The sequence below is a fragment of the Sturnus vulgaris genome, chromosome 27, assembly GCF_052056855.1.
Source record: "Sturnus vulgaris isolate bStuVul1 chromosome 27, bStuVul1.hap1, whole genome shotgun sequence".
NCBI classification, from domain to species: domain Eukaryota; kingdom Metazoa; phylum Chordata; class Aves; order Passeriformes; family Sturnidae; genus Sturnus; species Sturnus vulgaris.
Window position 1 is genome coordinate 6,550,724 of NC_142269.1, and position 16,614 is coordinate 6,567,337.

At 54.7% G+C, this 16,614-nt stretch overlaps 2 protein-coding genes and 2 gene segments (V, D, J or C); all 4 read right to left on the reverse strand.

Annotated features, from left to right (window-relative positions):
* Positions 1–3,517: 3,517 nt before the first annotated feature.
* LOC148221139 (uncharacterized) lies at positions 3,518–4,605 on the reverse strand. Its single transcript, XM_088179499.1, has 2 exons — positions 4,554–4,605; positions 3,518–4,116 (listed from the first exon to the last, which is right to left on the reverse strand). Exons 1-2 carry the CDS (start codon positions 4,603–4,605, stop codon positions 3,518–3,520), a joined length of 651 nt encoding a protein of 216 aa, XP_088035625.1.
* A 681-nt stretch (positions 4,606–5,286) lies between these two features.
* Positions 5,287–9,726, reverse strand: LOC148221140 (uncharacterized). The gene is made up of 4 exons (XM_088179500.1): positions 9,675–9,726; positions 8,802–9,188; positions 5,557–5,809; positions 5,287–5,293 (listed from the first exon to the last, which is right to left on the reverse strand). The coding sequence occupies exons 1-4, from the start codon at positions 9,724–9,726 to the stop codon at positions 5,287–5,289; spliced, it is 699 nt and encodes a 232-aa protein (XP_088035626.1).
* Positions 9,727–10,543: 817 nt separating this feature from the next.
* LOC148221141 (T cell receptor alpha variable 1-1-like) lies at positions 10,544–11,835 on the reverse strand. The segment is given in 2 exon segments: positions 10,544–10,927; positions 11,787–11,835. Coding segments are annotated over 2 exon segments (411 nt in total).
* A 1,140-nt stretch (positions 11,836–12,975) lies between these two features.
* LOC148221142 (T cell receptor alpha variable 4-like) lies at positions 12,976–14,854 on the reverse strand. The segment is given in 3 exon segments: positions 12,976–13,046; positions 13,929–14,318; positions 14,803–14,854. Coding segments are annotated over 3 exon segments (513 nt in total).
* Between the last annotated feature and the right edge of the window lie 1,760 nt (positions 14,855–16,614).

Below are 16,614 nucleotides of genomic sequence, written 5' to 3' on the forward strand. Positions count from 1 at the left end.
TGGGCTGGGACCGATCTCACGTAGCCCGGTGACCGCGGCCGCCACCCCCGCGCACCGAGCAGCAGCGCGGCCAGCGCCGCCAGCCCCGCGCCCCGAGCCCGCCGCATGGCGCCGCTCCGCCGACCGAGCATCGCTGTGGCCCTGAGCCCCGGCTCTCTGCTGCGGCCGTGCCGCCTCCTCTCGCACGCCGCCAGCTCCGCCCCGGCCGGCCTCAGCCCCCGCCTCTGCCAGCAGCAGCAGCACAACGAGCGACACAAGGACGTTTGGCACGGCCAGGGACAGGACACAGCTGGGTCCCGTCCCACACACCACCCACACTGCACCGCAAGCACATCCTTCCTGAACACATCTCTCGCGGGCAGGTGCTGTCAGCTCTCAGCTGTGCTCAGGCTCCTCCTGAGCCTGGGAAGCTGCTGCTCTGTGCTGTGCAGGGCCTGAGCAGTGCTCGGTGTCCCTGCCGCCATAGTCAGGGAATTCCCTTCCTATAAAGGATCACTCATGGACAAACACAGATACACAAATGCTTGTGCACACCAGTGTGGAGTCATTCAGAAATTTGTGCTTCTCATGTGTCCCTGCAAACGCTGCTGCTCCAAGAGCTCACAAGGCAGGAACACACGAAGGAGCAATATCAGCTGTTGACTTTGCTGAGGACACACGGTGCCAGAAGTAGCAGGGCAGGGGCATTGTGTGGAAGGACGAGGTTCCAGTCAAGCAAAGTGCAAAGGTTTTGTTGTACCCAAAATGGAGATGAGTCAAACTAGACCAGCATACCTTCCTGAGGGCAATCATAGCAGGACAGGCACACCCGTGGGGAGAGAACCAGGACTGAACATCGGCATGAGCTGGGGCAGAAGGCCAGACGGGACTGGGGGATGTCATCCAGCACAACAGCCCATGAGTGTCCCATTGAGGATGACTGGGGCTTCCTCCTGGGAGTGATAAAAGCAGAGGCACGCTGGCTGACACATCACTCTCCTGTTGTGGATCCATTCAGCACTGCAGCTGAGGCTTCTGCCTTTACTGCTGTGTCCCTGTCCAAAATATCCTGGAGCCTTTCATCCCAGTGTTCAGAAGAAGCCTTCGGTTTGGAATGGGCATGGCCCAAACCTGGAAAAGAAAGGGCAGTAGTGCAGGAAATAAAAGCACAGCCTCCAGCATTAGGTGTGCTGGTTTGCACTCAGATGAGCTTGTGGGGAAATTGTTCCCTGTGCAAAGGTGTCCTCTAGGCCTGTGGAAATGAAGGGCAGTAAAGATAGGCAGATCTAATCCCTGAGGTCTTACCAATTACTCCTGCCTATTTCTATGGCTACTACATGGAAGAAAATACTTAGAAAAAACAAGATAGAAGCAAACCAGAATGTTGTATACAGAGACCAAACATTCCAAAGTGTATTAGAGCCCTCCCATTGACTCCTAACATTTAGATTGTAACCCCTTGCTGCTTTTAAAACACCTGATGGAGCTTTGGTGTGTCTCAGTCAAAACTTAGTGTCAGACTGAGACAATCGCTTATGTCTGAAGGAATTGACTGCACGCATTTCGTGAGTATTGATCCATCATGAAATCTTGTGATGATCTGTTGCTAATAGGGAGTCTCTCCATAATCAGAAAGGCAAGGGTCTCTCAGTGCCAGGTAAGAAATTGAGAGAGTTGTGTGTGAAATTGAACAGAGAGTTGTGTGTGAATCAGCACTGGCAGACAGACAGAACAATCCCCAAGCCACAGCTAAAATGAAAAATGTGATTCCCTTCTCTCAGGTACCTTGGGATCCCTGAAGCCACCTGTGGGCAGAATTGCAGAAGCAGAGATGCAGGCACAGTGAAACTCGGTGCATGCTAAAGGATCACCATGGGCTCTGCACACCACTTTCCCAAGGGCTCTTTGCAGCTGCAAGGTCACTTGATGAATGACAATCCTCCTCAGCCCTGGCCCACTTTTCACCTATTCCTCCCAACACCACAGCCGCAATACTCAGGCACAGTGCAGGGAAGGGCTTTAGTGTGGGTGAGTGGGCTCAAGGTGGGCATCTCCCACTCTCAGCGAACTCCCATCACTCTTTTCCCAGCCACACAGAAGGCCTGGAAACCCGAGTTGCACAGTTTGACTCTGCCTAGTCCAAGAGTTGTGCAGTGGCCCTGGAGAGTGCAAGCAGCCTCTCTTTGGCTGGCTTGAGGCTTCTCAATGAACTCAAGAGGACTGGAGATGTAGATTTGTGTATGTCTGTGTATGTGTGCTACCTAAGCAAGCAGTTGGTTCAGTCTTGAGCATTGTTTCTGATGATACCCCATACATGTGAGGGAAAAGCAGCAAGACATTGGATTGATGTGAAGTAGTGAGTGAAGAAGGTTAAGACGAGGGTGGCTTACATAGATTTGTTAGCAAAGTCCACTTGATTATTTACAGGGTCAGCTAAAGCTGTCAGGGAGACTGCAAGTGAGTCAGGAAGTTGAGAAAGGACCCCCTTGCATTCCAAACTCCTTCTCATATGGGGAGTTCACGTGCAGCTGGCTCCTGGCTTTGTCCCAGCCTTGGTCAATGCTTTAAGTCTAAACAATTCTATCTTGGACCATCCATCCTTTCTATCACTTAGCTAAGATTTCAAGGCTTCAGTGCTCTTCTTGCCAACTGACACACCAAGTATAAGATCAGGATTCCTCAGCCTTGAGGAGTGACCTTGATTGATGCCCCTGCTAAAGGGAAGATCCTGGTGGGCAACCCAGTAGCACGCAGGAGAGCTGAGTGAGACCTGATGTGTGCAGCTTTTCTGGAATGAGCTGTTTGAGTGGGAGTTGCAGTCCAGCTGTATTTCAATGGGCACATGTTGTAACAGGCCTGAGCAGGTCAGCAAGATGTGTGGCTGTGAGCTGTGGTGGTGTTGTGTGTGCCCAGAGTGCAGCTTAAGGCAGATGGAGGCGTCATGTCCCAGATGGGTATTGAAGGAAGGGAAGTTCCGGGAAGGGAAGACAAGGGAATAAGCTTTTTCCTAATATTTTGTAGTAGAGTCATCTTGCAGAATACTTTTTTGCAACCTGGATTAACACAAAGTTAGCAATTTCTCGTGACAGGGCTTTCTTAAAACTCAGTCATCATCTCAGTTCCCCACCGCGGGACATATTTTGCTTTATGCCTTCCCTAAATAGTGGCAGCCGAATCTACATTCAAGAATGACCACAGCAACACAGAATATATCAGGATCAGGTAATTTGTTTTCCGATGAACTCCCAGTGCTGTGTGGTCAGAGCAACGAACTTGAGCTGTCACTTGACCTTCAGAAAAGGCAAAAAGAGCACAGCAGCGGTGGGAAGAGAAGAACAGAGGTAAGAGGAGAACCAGCCTGACATGGGCTGGGTGGGAATGTGTGCCCTCATGGATGTATTTTAGAGACAATATTTGCAGACCTTTGTAGACAGGCCGGAGGATGCCACGTTCCCCAGAAGGAACAGAGCCCTTTGGGAAGGAGCAAGAGATGGCTTGTGCAGGACCCTGCTGCGGTCCGTGCCTCACACAGACCATCTCAGTGTGCACAGGGAGCTGTGGCCGGGCGGGACTGTTTGCTGCCGTCAGGAGCTGAGCTGCACGGAGGCCGCAGTGAGAAGAGGGGCTGAGCGCGCTCGGTGACTCCGAGTTGGAGCTGCCGGTGCCGGTGTCGGTTCCGGTGTGGGGAGCGCCCCCTGCTGGGCGGGGACGAGCGGGGCGAGGCGGCCCCGGCGGGCGGAGCGGCAGCGCCCCCTGCTGGCCGCGGGCGGCGCTGTGCCCCCGGCCCCGCCCGGCCCCGCCCGCGGCGGTTCGTGCCCGGCCGCAGCCCCGGCTCCTCTGCCCGTGGCCCCAGCGCGCAGTAATACACGGCCGCGTCCCCGCGCCGGGGCCGCCTGAGCCACAGCGAGCTCGAACGCCGATCTGCCGACACCCACAGCAGTCCTGCAATCTCCGGCAGCTGTTTGGACGCTTTCACAGTGAGTGCGAGGAAGTCGAGTCCTCGGCCCGGGAGCTGACGGTACCAGAAGATGGTCTCCCCTATCTGTATATTGGCGTGTGAGCAGCTGATGTTGACTCCAGTGCCCTCCGTAGTCTCCACTGACGGCTCCTGCTGTACCTGGGCTCTGCCTGGAGCCACTGTACGGGATAAAAGAACAACATTTCTTTAGTAGAAAAGACCATGCAGGGGCAGAAGGAAGAGGAAGACGGATCACAGCGAACTGGGATATGTTCTGGATATAAAATATGGAGAGATTATTTCAGTGAGCGTATTTGTTTGAAGAAAAGCATCAATAAGGGTCGGTTTGAGGAAAAAAACAGAAGAGAGTTACAAAAATGCAATGGCTGAGAGCGCGGGATATATGCATACATGCACGTATGGATGTCTGAATAACGACGTGGAGTAAAAAAAGGCAGATTTGAAAGCAATGACTTCACGGAGGGAATAATGTAGGACGACAGACGACACAACACGGGCTAAACAAGACCCGAAAGGAACAGGAGAGAAAGAAATGATTCCTGGGCAGGGACCGATCTCACGTAGCCCGGTGACCGCGACCGCCACCCCCGCGCACCGAGCAGCAGCGCGGCCAGCGCCGCCAGCCCCGCGCCCCGAGCCCGCCGCATGGCGCCGCTCCGCCGGCCGAGCATCGCTGTGGCCCTGAGCCCCGGCTCTCTGCTGCGGCCGTGCCGCCTCCTCTCGCACGCCGCCAGCTCCGCCCCGGCCGGCCTCAGCCCCCGCCTCTGCCAGCAGCAGCAGCACAACGAGCGACACAAGGACGTTTGGCACGGCCAGGGACGGGACACAGCTGGGTCCCGTCCCACACACCACCCACACTGCATCGCAAGCACATCCATCCACATCAGAGGAGCGTCAGCTTTGCAAGGACACGAAAGGGAGGGCTCGGCACACAGGGGCTGCATTTCAGCGCCTCTTCCCTGCACACATCTGTAGCGAGCAGCTGCCGTCAGCACTCAGCTGCACTCGGGCTCCTTCTGAGCCTGGGAAGCTGCTGCTCTGTGCTGTGCAGGGCCAGAGCAGTGCTCGGTGTCCCTGGCACAGTCAGGGAATTCCCTCGCGATGAGGGACACACACGGACAGACACAGGCTCGTGCACAGCAGTGTGGAGCCATCCACAAATCTGTGCTTGACGTGTGTCCATGCAAACGGGGCTGCTGCAAGAGCACGCAGGGCAGGAGCACAGAACCAGCCCTGGGCTGTGCTGAGAACATGTGGGGCCAAAATCAGCATGGGTGGAGTGTGTAAGGACAAGTTTCCAGGCACGTACAGGGGATATTTTTCTTTAGTTAGAGACTGTACAATGTGGAAGTGAGTCAAAATAATCCCGAATGCTTTCCCATGGGAAGTGTCAGGATGGACGAAGTGAAAAACATGAAACCATTATTTACAAAAGGGTTTCAACTTCTGGTGATCACTGCGATGAGAACTGCATCTCTTTTCCCATCCTCAGCCTTGCACTGACATATGCATTCCCTCCACGGGGTTGTTGCACAGCCGAGGAAGCTCCCTGCACCAGGGTGTCTTGCACAGCACACAGGTACAAGGCGCTGTCAGACAGCTCCACTTCCTCCACCTTCAGGACACTGTATTTCCCCGTGGTGTTCAGGTGCGTGGTGATACGGCCGCTGTGCCTGGGGCCAGTCCCTGCTTGATAGGAGACCAGCTGGGGGGATTGGCCTTTCCGCAGCTGGTACCAGAGCACTGTAGGGAAACCACTGCTCTGGTATTTGCAGGTGGTGTGGAAGGGGTGTCCCTGCTTCACCGTGACTTGTCCATCTTCCTGGGTGACCGTGACCTGCCCTGTGGTGCCTGGAAGAAAGTCAGCGTCAGCAGCTCCTTAGGGAAGGACTATGGGAAGCAAAATGAAGTGCATAGAAAAGCCTGGTGGATGAAGGTCCCAGTCTTGTAGCAGAGTCCTGAGAGATTTAGGGCATGAGTTCTGAGCTCTTTGCATCATCTAAAGTTGAGCTGGGTAGGTCTCTGCTCCTGCTACTCAGTGGACCAGGGAACCGCCTGCCTGTTATGCCTGAAATTCGAGTGCTGGAACCAGCAGCCCTCCAGGTGCCTGAGGAACCCACCGAGGTACAGAAGAAAGGTTCATTCTGCTTCCCCATCCCTGTCAACTCTGAGGGCTCCTGAGTAGACACAGAGCTCAGCTTAGAAAGAGGGAGTTCTGGTTTTGTCCAGTCGAAAGGAAAGTGAAAGTTGTGGCAGAGTTGGTTAAGCCTGGAGGCAAAATTTGTACTCCCCATTAATGTAATGGAATGAAAACCAGTGAGGTGTGTGAGGCAGGTTTGATAGCATTTTGGAATTAACATTGAAACCGGAGCAATATGGCACTGCAGAGACAGCTGAGATCTCCTGAAGTGACCGCAGGAGGATGAGAAGAGAGAGGCAGAGGGAGATGTATTGAAGGAGAGAGAAAAGAGAGAGAAGGGATCTGAGGTTTCTTTTCTCTCCATTGTCTTTTCCTTTATAAGTCGAAGAGCTTCTTAAACAAATACTTGCAAAAACACAAAGTGGCGACAATATTTCCCAGCTTTTCCCCTCTAACCAGTGACATTTCCCAATACGGTGCTCAACGGGGTGTTGAGGGTTTCCTGGAAGAAGGAATAAGAAGGAGGAGACGGGTGTTTAGGGAAAAGGCAGGACTTACCCAGGAGCTGTCCCAGCAAGACGGTGAGGATGAGATGTGCGAGGTGCATGGCGAGAGCAAGCTGCGTGTTTGCTGAGTGAGGAAGAGTCAGAAAGCACGTCGCAGCGGCGAGAGAACAGAGGTGCCGGAAACGCCTCTGTGCGGGAGCCAAGGGAGCAGCAGCGGGAGCAGGCAGAGCAATGGCCTGTCCTTGGCGTGCCTGAAATGCTCCTGCTGCGTTTGTGGCTCGTCCAGCAGCAGCCGCCGTTTGTCCCTCAGCCAGTGGCATTGGGAGCATTCCGTGCCTCTGGGGCCTCAGCCATGGCAAGGGGCTCTTCCCGCTCAGCTCGCAGTGGAGTCCTCCCCTCCCCAGCTGCAATCGCCAGCTCTGCTGCACACCCCGTGCTGGGCATTTGCGAGCTCAGCGGCTCCTTCCCCTCTGAGCTTTCTCACCTGTGTGGGCTCATTGCAATTTCGTCTGTGAACAGGGGACTCCTCTGTCTCTGCCCCTTCTCCCCTGCCCTTCTTCATCTGCCATGGAGAAATGCCTCTTTCCCAGGTCCCTCACTCCCATCCTCTTTCCCATATTAACTCCAGAGTGTTCCCATACTGGTTATTTTGGTTTTCTCCAAAATCTGTTTGTCACAGAAAACTATCTGGAATCATATGAACAATGATTAAGGTAATGATAATTGTTGTAATAGGAACATTCTCATGCCCGTGTTGCACCGCTCCATAATTTCGAAGGTGAAGTGGAGGGTCCTGTGGTTGTCACAGATTTTGACGTTGTAAGCTTATCCTTTTACGGACTCCTTCAAAGATAGTGACTTCCTAGGCCTCAGAGCAGAGAAAATATGGTAGGAGATGTTCAAGGAGATGAGGATTCTTCCCAGAATTTGTGCCGAGACAAGAAAACTGCAACCATCCTTGCTGATCTGAGACACATCGCTGGCAGTCTTTCCTTTCCTCGGGCTTCCATATCCTCTCTCATCATCTCTAACACTTTCTCAGTGAGAAAGCTCAGCCTGAGCCAATTCCCAACCATGGCCTCTGGTTCCTAACTGGTCATCAGTTAGAGGCTGATGAGCTCTGAGCTGCCCTTTTGATTCCCTTATCACCTACTGATACATTGGTGTCATTGTGTGCTTTGTTCGTCCCTTGGAAAGGAAAACGGACGTGACATGAGCCTTAGAGAAGCAGACACTCTCAACTTTCATATGCCCTGACTGTGGCCCCTGCTGAACTTGATCATTGCCATGAGATCCTGAAGATGCAGAAAGGTTCCTGTGCCCAAAGGAAATGGGGCCTGTAGGGGACGTCTGTGGAGTGAAACCCCATGTGGAGCCCGTTCTTTCAAGTATCTCCTTCCAACTCTTGCAGGTTTGCTAAACCAGGACATCTTACTTTTAGTATACCTGAGAGGGTACTGACGTGTAGGAAAGGGGACCAATCAGTTTCAGGTGGGAAGTGGGTGTGAGAGAGCCCTTTTATGGATTGCAATGTTTCTCTACTCTAACAGAGATACAGTCTTCCCTCGAGATATTCTACAGTTTCAGAAAGGTAGGGAATGGACATACATGGGTGTTTGGGGAAACCTGTGGAGGAGAAGAAAATGCAGAGAAATTAATTCCAAAATCATCTGGTATTGAAAGTAAATCCCCCTTACCCATCTAGGTGAGAATGCTGGTTCTTATGCACCTTGCAGTATGGAACAGAGAAATTTCTACAGGGACAAAGATGGAGATTGCTTTGTCACCTCAGAAAGCCGCACTGCAAACACCTCTCAGGCCAGGACCTGCTGAGGTGACAGCAGTAGCTGAATGAGCCCCAGTTTGCTGTGAGTGCAGCTGCATTGTCAGCTGCCAGCACAGATGCTGTCCCGAAGCAGCTGTTTGCTTTGCCAAGCCGGCTGAGAGCAGCATGAGGCGTGGGCGGAGGGCCGAAGGCGATGGCAGAGGCGGCGGGCGCAGCAGTTTGGTGAGAGGCAGAGGGCGTCTCGGGAGCGAGGGCAGGCGGGGCTGTGTGTGGCGGCTGTGTCCCGCAGCAGGCAGGCTGGCAGCCGTGTGTCGGGGCCGTGCCGGGCTGTGCGGTGTCGCTGTGCGCGGGCTCGGGGCACACGAAGGAGCTGCGGAGCCGCCTGGGGCCCGGCGGGCGGAGCGGCAGCGCCCCCTGCTGGCCGCGGGCGGCGCTGTGCCCCCGGCCCCGCCCGGCCCCGCCCGCGGCGGTTCGTGCCCGGCCGCAGCCCCGGCTCCTCTGCCCGTGGCCCCAGCGCGCAGTAATACACGGCCGCGTCCCCGCGACGGGGCTGCTCGAGCCACAGCGAGCTCCAACGCCCGTCCTCCGACACCCACAGCTGTCCTGCAATCTCCGGCACAGGCTTGGACTTTTTAGGACTGGATGCGAGGAATTCGAGTCCCCGGCCCGGGAGCTGACGGTAGAAATGGATGAAATCCACGATCTTTTCGTTGGGGTGTGAGCAGTTGATTCTGATGCCGGTGCCCTCAGTGGTCTCCAGGAATGGCTCCTGTTGTACCTGGGCATTACCTGAAGCCACTGCCGGGGAAACAAAAGGACATACCTGAAATCCTACATTGCCCTGCTGCAGAGAACCAAGTCCGCAAATACAGAGACGGTGAAGAAAAAAGTTTCCAAATGATATCAAGATAGGCAGAAACAGAAGTCTCCATTAAGGTTTGTGGAGGGATGAATATGTCCAGGAGAGAACGCTCAGGAGATTCCCTTGACGACGGGAGGATGTGGGAGATAGCACTAAAAGAAAGAAAATTTAGAAGTGGGAAGAGCTGAGGGGCAATCTATTGAGGGCGTAAGTTGCAAAAAAGCAAACTGTTTTTAGGGTAAGGCAGAGAATAGAATCCAGAGAATTCTGAGGGGGAATGGGATGGAGAAGAGGGAAGCATGAAGAGGAGGAGAGTTCGCGGGAAGAGTTGTGTGAAGAAGCCAAGTAGAATGGCAGTCTCCAGGGATGTGCGGGATGAGCCCAGCCCCGGGCGCAGCCCCTTGGGCGCCACCCCCGCGCACCGAGCAGCAGCGCGGCCAGCGCCGCCAGCCCCGCGCCCCGAGCCCGCCGCATGGCGCCGCTCCGCCGGCCGAGCATCGCTGTGGCCCTGAGCCCCGGCTCTCTGCTGCGGCCGTGCCGCCTCCTCTCGCACGCCGCCAGCTCCGCCCCGGCCGGCCTCAGCCCCCGCCTCTGCCAGCAGCAGCAGCACAACGAGCGACACAAGGACGTTTGGCACGGCCAGGGACAGGACACAGCTGGGTCCCGTCCCACACACCACCCACACTGCATCGCAAGCACATCCATCCGCATCAGAGGAGCGTCAGCTTTGCAGGGCCACGAAAGGGAGGGCTCGGCACACAGGGGCTGCATTTCAGCGCCTCTTCCCTGCACAAGTCTGTAGCGAGCAGCTGCCGTCAGCACTCAGCTGCACTCGGGCTCCTTCTGAGCCTGGGAAGCTGCTGCTCTGTGCTGTGCAGGGCCAGAGCAGTGCTCGGTGTCCCTGGCACAGTCAGGGAATTCCCTCGCGATGAGGGACACACACGGACAGACACAGGCTCGTGCACAGCAGTGTGGAGCCATCCACAAATCTGTGCTTGACGTGTGTCCATGCAAACGGGGCTGCTGCAAGAGCACGCAGGGCAGGAGCACAGAACCAGTCTTGGGCCATGCTGATAACATGTGGGGCCAAAATCAGCATGGGTGGAGTGTGGAAGGACAAAGTCCCAGGTATGCAAAGGGGATATTTTTCTTTACTTAGAGACTGCATAATGCTGAGATTAGTTAATATTGTCCAGAATATTTTCCCAAGGGAAACGACATAATGCACATAGTGAAAACTGTCAGACCATTGTGCACACATGGGTTGCAAGTTGTGGTGAGCATATTGGGGATATCTGAGTCCCTTCCATCCTCTACCTTGCACTGACAAGTGCCCTCCCTCCCCCGGGTTGTTGCACAGCCGAGGAAGCTCCCTGCACCAGGGTGTCTTGCACAGCACACAGGTACAAGGCACTGTCAGACAGCTCCACTTCCTCCACCTTCAGGACACTGTATTTCCCCGTGGTGTTCAGGTGCGTGGTGATACGGCCGCTGTGCCTGGGTCCAGTCACTGATTGATAGGAGACCAGCTGGGGGGATTGGCCTTTTTGCAGCTGGTACCAGAGCAAGGCATAAAAGTTACTGGTCTGGTATTTGCAGGTGGTGTGGAAGGGGTGTCCCTGCTTGACCGTGACTCGTCCATCTTCCTGGGTGACCGTGATCTGCCCCGCGGTGCCTGGAAGAAAGTCAATGTCAATAGTTCCATAGGGAAGAACTAGAGGCAGGAAAAGCAAATTGGGTGCAAAACCCTAGTGGAGAAAGCTGTCTGCCCTGCAGGGAAGACCTGAGATGTGCAGGCAGACAGATGAGAGTGATTTTGGGCAGGGTTTGCGAGATCTCAGCACAGCCAGATCGTGACAAGAGCTGGGCTGGGTCCCTGCTCCTACTTCACCACTCAGACGACATCAGAACAGTCTGAATTTTGTGTTCAAAGGGAGGCTGAAGAGCCCACCGACGTTCAGCAGAAGGATTTCTCTTGCTTCCCCATCCCTGTCATGTCTGAGGTCTCCTCGATCCCTGAGTACACACAAAGCTGAGTTTGGAAAGAGAGAGCCCTGGTTGTGCTGCCAGCCCAGAGGTCGATCACTGAAAGCTGTGTCAGAGCTGTGTCAGCCTGGTGGCAGAAAGGGACACTCTGTCAATGTCAGTGGTATGAGAACTTGAGATGCCGGGGCAGGTTTGACAGAATCCGACGATTTACATGTAAATGGGAACGATGCGGGACAGTAGAGGCAGCTGAGATGTCGTGAGGTGACAGCAGGAGAATGAGAAGAGAGGGGCAGAGGGAGATGGATTGAAGGGGAGAGAAAAGACAGAGAGAGGCTCTAAGGATTCTCTTCTCTCCCTTCCTCTTTCCTTTACAAATCCAAGAACTTGTTGGGCAAACGCTTGCAAAAACACAAAGAGGAGCCGATTTTTCTTAGCATTTCTCCTCTAATCAGCGATCTTCTCGAGTTTCCTGATCGGGCTGTTGAGGATTACCTGGGGGAACAAGAAGAAGGAGACGGGTGCCTTGGGGAAAAGGCAGGACTTACCCAGGAGCTGTCCCAGCAAGACGGTGAGGATGAGATGTGCGAGGTGCATGGCGAGAGCAAGCTGCGTGTTTGCTGAGTGAGGAAGAGTCAGAAAGCACGTCGCAGCGGCGAGAGAACAGAGGTGCCGGAAACGCCTCTGTGCGGGAGCCAAGGGAGCAGCAGCGGGAGCAGGCAGAGCAATGGCCTGTCCTTGGCGTGCCTGAAATGCTCCTGCTGCGTTTGTGGCTCGTCCAGCAGCAGCCGCCGTTTGTCCCTCAGCCAGTGGCACTGGGAGCATTCCGTGCCTCTGGGGCCTCAGCCATGGCAAGGGGCTGTTCCCGCTCAGCTCGCAGTGGAGTCCTCCTCTCCCCAGCTGCAATCGCCAGCTCTGCTGCACACCCCGTGCTGGGCATTTGCGAGCTCAGCGGCTCCTTCTCCTCTGAGCTTTCTCACCTGTGTGGGCTCATTGCAATTTCGTCTGTGAACAGGGGACTCCTCTGTCTCTGCCCCTTCTCCCCTGCCCTTCTTCATCTGCCATGGAGAAATGCCTCTTTCCCAGGTGCCTCACTCCCACCCTCTTTTCCATATCAACTGAAAAGCGATCTGATACTGGTTTTGGTTTTTTCCAAAATCTGTTTGTCATAGAAAACTATCTGGAATCATATGAACAATGATTAAGGTAATGATAATTGTTGTAATAGGAACATTCTCATGCCCGTGTTGCACCGCTCCATAATTTCGAAGGTGAAGTGGAGGGTCCTGTGTTTGTCACAGATTTTGACGTTGTAGGCTTATCCTTTTACGGACTCCTTCAAAGATAGTGACTTCTTAGGCCTCAGAGCAGAGAAAATGTGGTAGGAGATGTTCAAGGAGATGAGGATTCTTCCCAGAATTTGTGCCGAGACAAGAAAACTGCAACCATTCTTGCTGATCTGAGACACATCGCTGGCAGTCTTTCCTTTCCTCGGGCTTCCATATCCTCTCTCATCATCTCTAACACTTTCTCAGTGAGAAAGCTCAGCCTGAGCCAATTCCCAACCATGGCCTCTGGTTCCTAACTGGTCATCAGTTAGAGGCTGATGAGCTCTGAGCTGCCCCTTTGATTCCCTTATCACCTACTGATACATTGGTGTCATTGTGTGCTTTGTTCGTCCCTTGGAAAGGAAAACGGACGTGACATGAGCCTTAGAGAAGCAGACACTCTCACCCTTTACATGCCCTGACTGTGGCCTCTGCTGAACTTGATCATTGCCATGAGATCCTGAAGATGCAGAAAGGTTCCTGTGCCCAAAGGAAATGGGGCCTGTAGGGGACGTCTGTAGCGTGAAACCCCATGTGGAGCCCGTTCTTTCAAGTATCTCCTTCCAACTCTTGCAGGTTTGCTAAACCAGGACATCTTAGTTTTAGTATACCTGAGAGGGTACTGACGTGTAGGAAAGGGGACCAATCAGTTTCAGGTGGGAAGTGGGTGTGAGAGAGCCCTTTTATGGATTGCAATGTTTCTCTACTCTAACAGAGATACAGTCTTCCCTCGAGATATTCTACAGTTTCAGAAAGGTAGGGAATGCACATACATGGGTGTTTGGGAAAACCCGTGGAGGAGAAGAAAATGCAAAGAAATTAATTCCAACATCAGCTGGTATTGAAAGTAAATCCCCCTTACCCATCTAGGTGAGAATGCTGCTCCTTATGCACCGTGCAGTATGGAACAGAGAAATTTCTAGAGGGACAGAGATGGAGATTGCTTTGTCACCTCAGAAAGCCTCACTGCAAACACCTCTCAGGCCAGGACCTGCTGAGGTGACAGCAGTAGCTGAATGAGCCCCAGTTTGCTGTGAGTGCAGCTGCTTTGTCAGCTGCCAGCACAGATGCTGTCCCGGAGCAGCTGTTTGCTTTGCCAAGCAGGCTGAGAGCAGCATGAGGCGTGGGCGGAGGGCCGAAGGCGATGGCAGAGGCGGCGGGCGCAGCAGTTTGGTGAGAGGCAGAGGGCGTCTCGGGAGCGAGGGCAGGCGGGGCTGTGTGTGGCGGCTGTGTCCCGCAGCAGGCAGGCTGGCAGCCGTGTGTCGGGGCCGTGCCGGGCTGTGCGGTGTCGCTGTGCGCGGGCTCGGGGCACACGAAGGAGCTGCGGAGCCGCCTGGGGCCCGGCGGGCGGAGCGGCAGCGCCCCCTGCTGGCCGCGGGCGGCGCTGTGCCCCCGGCCCCGCCCGGCCCCGCCCGCGGCGGTTCGTGCCCGGCCGCAGCCCCGGCTCCTCTGCCCGTGGCCCCAGCGCGCAGTAATACACGGCCGCGTCCCCGCGCCGGGGCCGCCCGAGCCACAGCGAGCTCGAACGCCGATCTGCCGACACCAACAGCTGTCCTGCAATCTCCGGCAGCTCTTTGGACGCTTTCACAGTGAGTGCGATGAATTCGGGGCTTTGTCCTGGGTGCTGACGGTAGAAATGGACAATGTCCTCAATCTGTTTTTTGGGGTGTGAGCAGCTGATGTTGATTCCAGTGCCCTCGGTGGTCTCCAGGAACGGATCCTGCTGCACCTGGGCTCTGGCTGAGGCTACTGCTGGGAACAGAAAATGGACAAAACTGAAATTCTACATTTCCCTATTGCAGAGAACAACGGTCGCAGAAACAGTCAGGAGCATATAGAGACGGTGAGGAAAACAGTTCCCAAAGGATTTCAAGATAAGCAGGAATCGAACTGTCCATTAATCATTTGTGGAGAGATGAATGCCTGAATGAGAAAACGCTCAGGAGAGTCATTGGAGGACAGCAGGAGATGGGAGAAAGCACTAAAAGACAGAAAAGATAAAAGTTGTAAGGACTGATTTCATGAGTTATAAAGATGGAATGCTTGTGCAGGGCTGGGCAGAGAATGGAATCCGGAGATTTCTGTGGGAGTATGGGATGGAGAAGAGGGAGGGATCAACAGGAGAACAGTTCGAAAGAGCAGCTGTATGAAAAAATCAGACAGAAGGGCAGCCTCCAGGGACGTGTGGCATGAGCCCAGCCCAGGGTGAGGCCCCATGGGCGCCACCCCCGCGTACCGAGCAGCAGCGCGGCCAGCGCCGCCAGCCCCGCGCCCCGAGCCCGCCGCATGGCGCCGCTCCGCCGGCCGAGCATCGCTGTGGCCCTGAGCCCCGGCTCTCTGCTGCGGCCGTGCCGCCTCCTCTCGCACGCCTCCACTCCTCTCCTGTCCTCTCCACCGCCTCCAGCTCCGCCCCGGGACAGCGCCCTGCGCCGCCGCTGCTCGGCGAGTCTGGGCAGGGCACGCAGGGGAGGCGAGCGCGGTGGGAGTGGGGCGGCGGTCGGGTGTCTGCACGTCGGGAGCAGCGGGGCCGGTGTGGATGGCAGAGGGTCGGGCTGGTGTGATGGAGCTCAAGATTGACAGTGCCTGTGCTTCCTTCCCTCCCATAACCTGCTTCGTCACGTCCTTCTTTTGCTGTCATGTGGGGACTCCTGAATTGTCCTTCAGGGCACTGGAAAGAAATCCCCTCACACGGGATCCGGAAGGTCGGAATGAAGCCTCAGCCTTTCCCCTCGTCCATGAAACCAACCTGATAGAGCACAGGGGAGAACAGCTGTGCACTGCGCTGCAGAGACCTGTCCGTGTGTCTGTGTGTCCGTGTGTCTGTGTTTTTGTTTGTGTGAGCACTCACAGCCGTGCTGAGACATTGCGAACATTTCAAACAGGATTAAGCTAAAGAGCCAAACTTGGGTGATACCATTCTTCTTGGGGCCGGCCATTGGCAGTAGCAGAGCATGATGTTTAGAGCAGCTGGAAAAGGAGGGCTCGGGAAGCAGGGGCTGCATTTCAGCACCTCTTCCCTGGACTCATCTAATACAGGCTGCTACATCACTGTTCAACTGCACTCAAGCTCCTTCTGAGTCTGGGAAAATGCTGCTCTGTGATGCTCAGGGCAGAGCAGCAGAGAGCGTCTCCAGTGCGATCAACATATTTCACTGTTGAGTAACACAATAGAACACACACACACACACACACACACACACACACACAGTCGTGCACATCGGGATGGATTCCTGCATGAATTTGTGCTCCCATATGGATTCTCGTGGACCCTGCCTTAACACAAGCACACACAAACCAGGAACACAGGCAAGGACACAATCAGCCATGGACGCTGCTGAGGAAACCTGGGACCAACAGCAGCAGGACTGGAGCCTTGTGGGGAAGGACAAGGAGTCAGGCAAGGCCATGGCATAGTTTGTGTACTCGCAGGCTGAACAGTGGGTAAGAGGTCCAACGAGGCCCCAATACTTTCCTGAAGGCACTTTTAACAGGGCAGGATCGAAAGCAGCGGCCCAATGCTGACCTATCAGGAGGCAAAAACCGGTGAGCATCAGGGTGAGCTGAGGAGGGAAGAAGGGAGGGCGTATGTGTAAGTGTGTGGGAATAGATACATCTTGGGATGTGCTTTATGTGTGCACATCTCTGGACCGGAATGTTCACGTAGATGTGTGTGCAAGGACTTGGGTGCAGGAGCAGGAATAGGAGTGAGCGTGTGTGTTTGCACATCGGTGGGGACATGCCAGAAGGAGAAGTGTCAGTGCTAGGGTCTGCTTTGGAAATGTGTGTGCACACACCTCTTCATAAATGCAGAGCTGTGAGTTACTCTTTGGGTGTGTCCAAGCTCCAGAGTGTCTTTGTGATACTGTGAACTCGTGCATGTGCAGTAGGAGTTCTTGAATTACTTCTTCTTCTTCTACTCTGGGTGCTGATTTATTCCCAGAAAGTCTTCATGAAGGCTCAGCGATGTGCTGGAACTGAGGAGAAGCGACACCAGTTAAAATGAGGGCAAATAGGCACTGAGTGTGTCAGCCTTTTCCCTGTCGTTTGA

What these genes read in the sequence shown, in the direction of transcription:
- LOC148221140 (XM_088179500.1), bottom strand. Translation starts at nt 9,726, where the DNA reads ATGCGGCGGGCTCGGGGCGCGGGGCTGGCGGCGCTGGCCGCGCTGCTG. An exon ending in GCTGGCCGCGCTGCTGCTCG is followed by an intron (nt 9,189 to 9,674) that starts GTGCGCGGGGGT and finishes TTTCCCCGGCAG; the next exon opens with TGGCTTCAGGTAATGCCCAG. An exon ending in CCGCCCGCGGCCAGCAGGGG is followed by an intron (nt 5,810 to 8,801) that starts GCGCTGCCGCTC and finishes ACTTTCTTCCAG; the next exon opens with GCACCACAGGGCAGGTCACG.
- LOC148221139 (XM_088179499.1), bottom strand. Translation starts at nt 4,605, where the DNA reads ATGCGGCGGGCTCGGGGCGCGGGGCTGGCGGCGCTGGCCGCGCTGCTG. An exon ending in GCTGGCCGCGCTGCTGCTCG is followed by an intron (nt 4,117 to 4,553) that starts GTGCGCGGGGGT and finishes TATCCCGTACAG; the next exon opens with TGGCTCCAGGCAGAGCCCAG.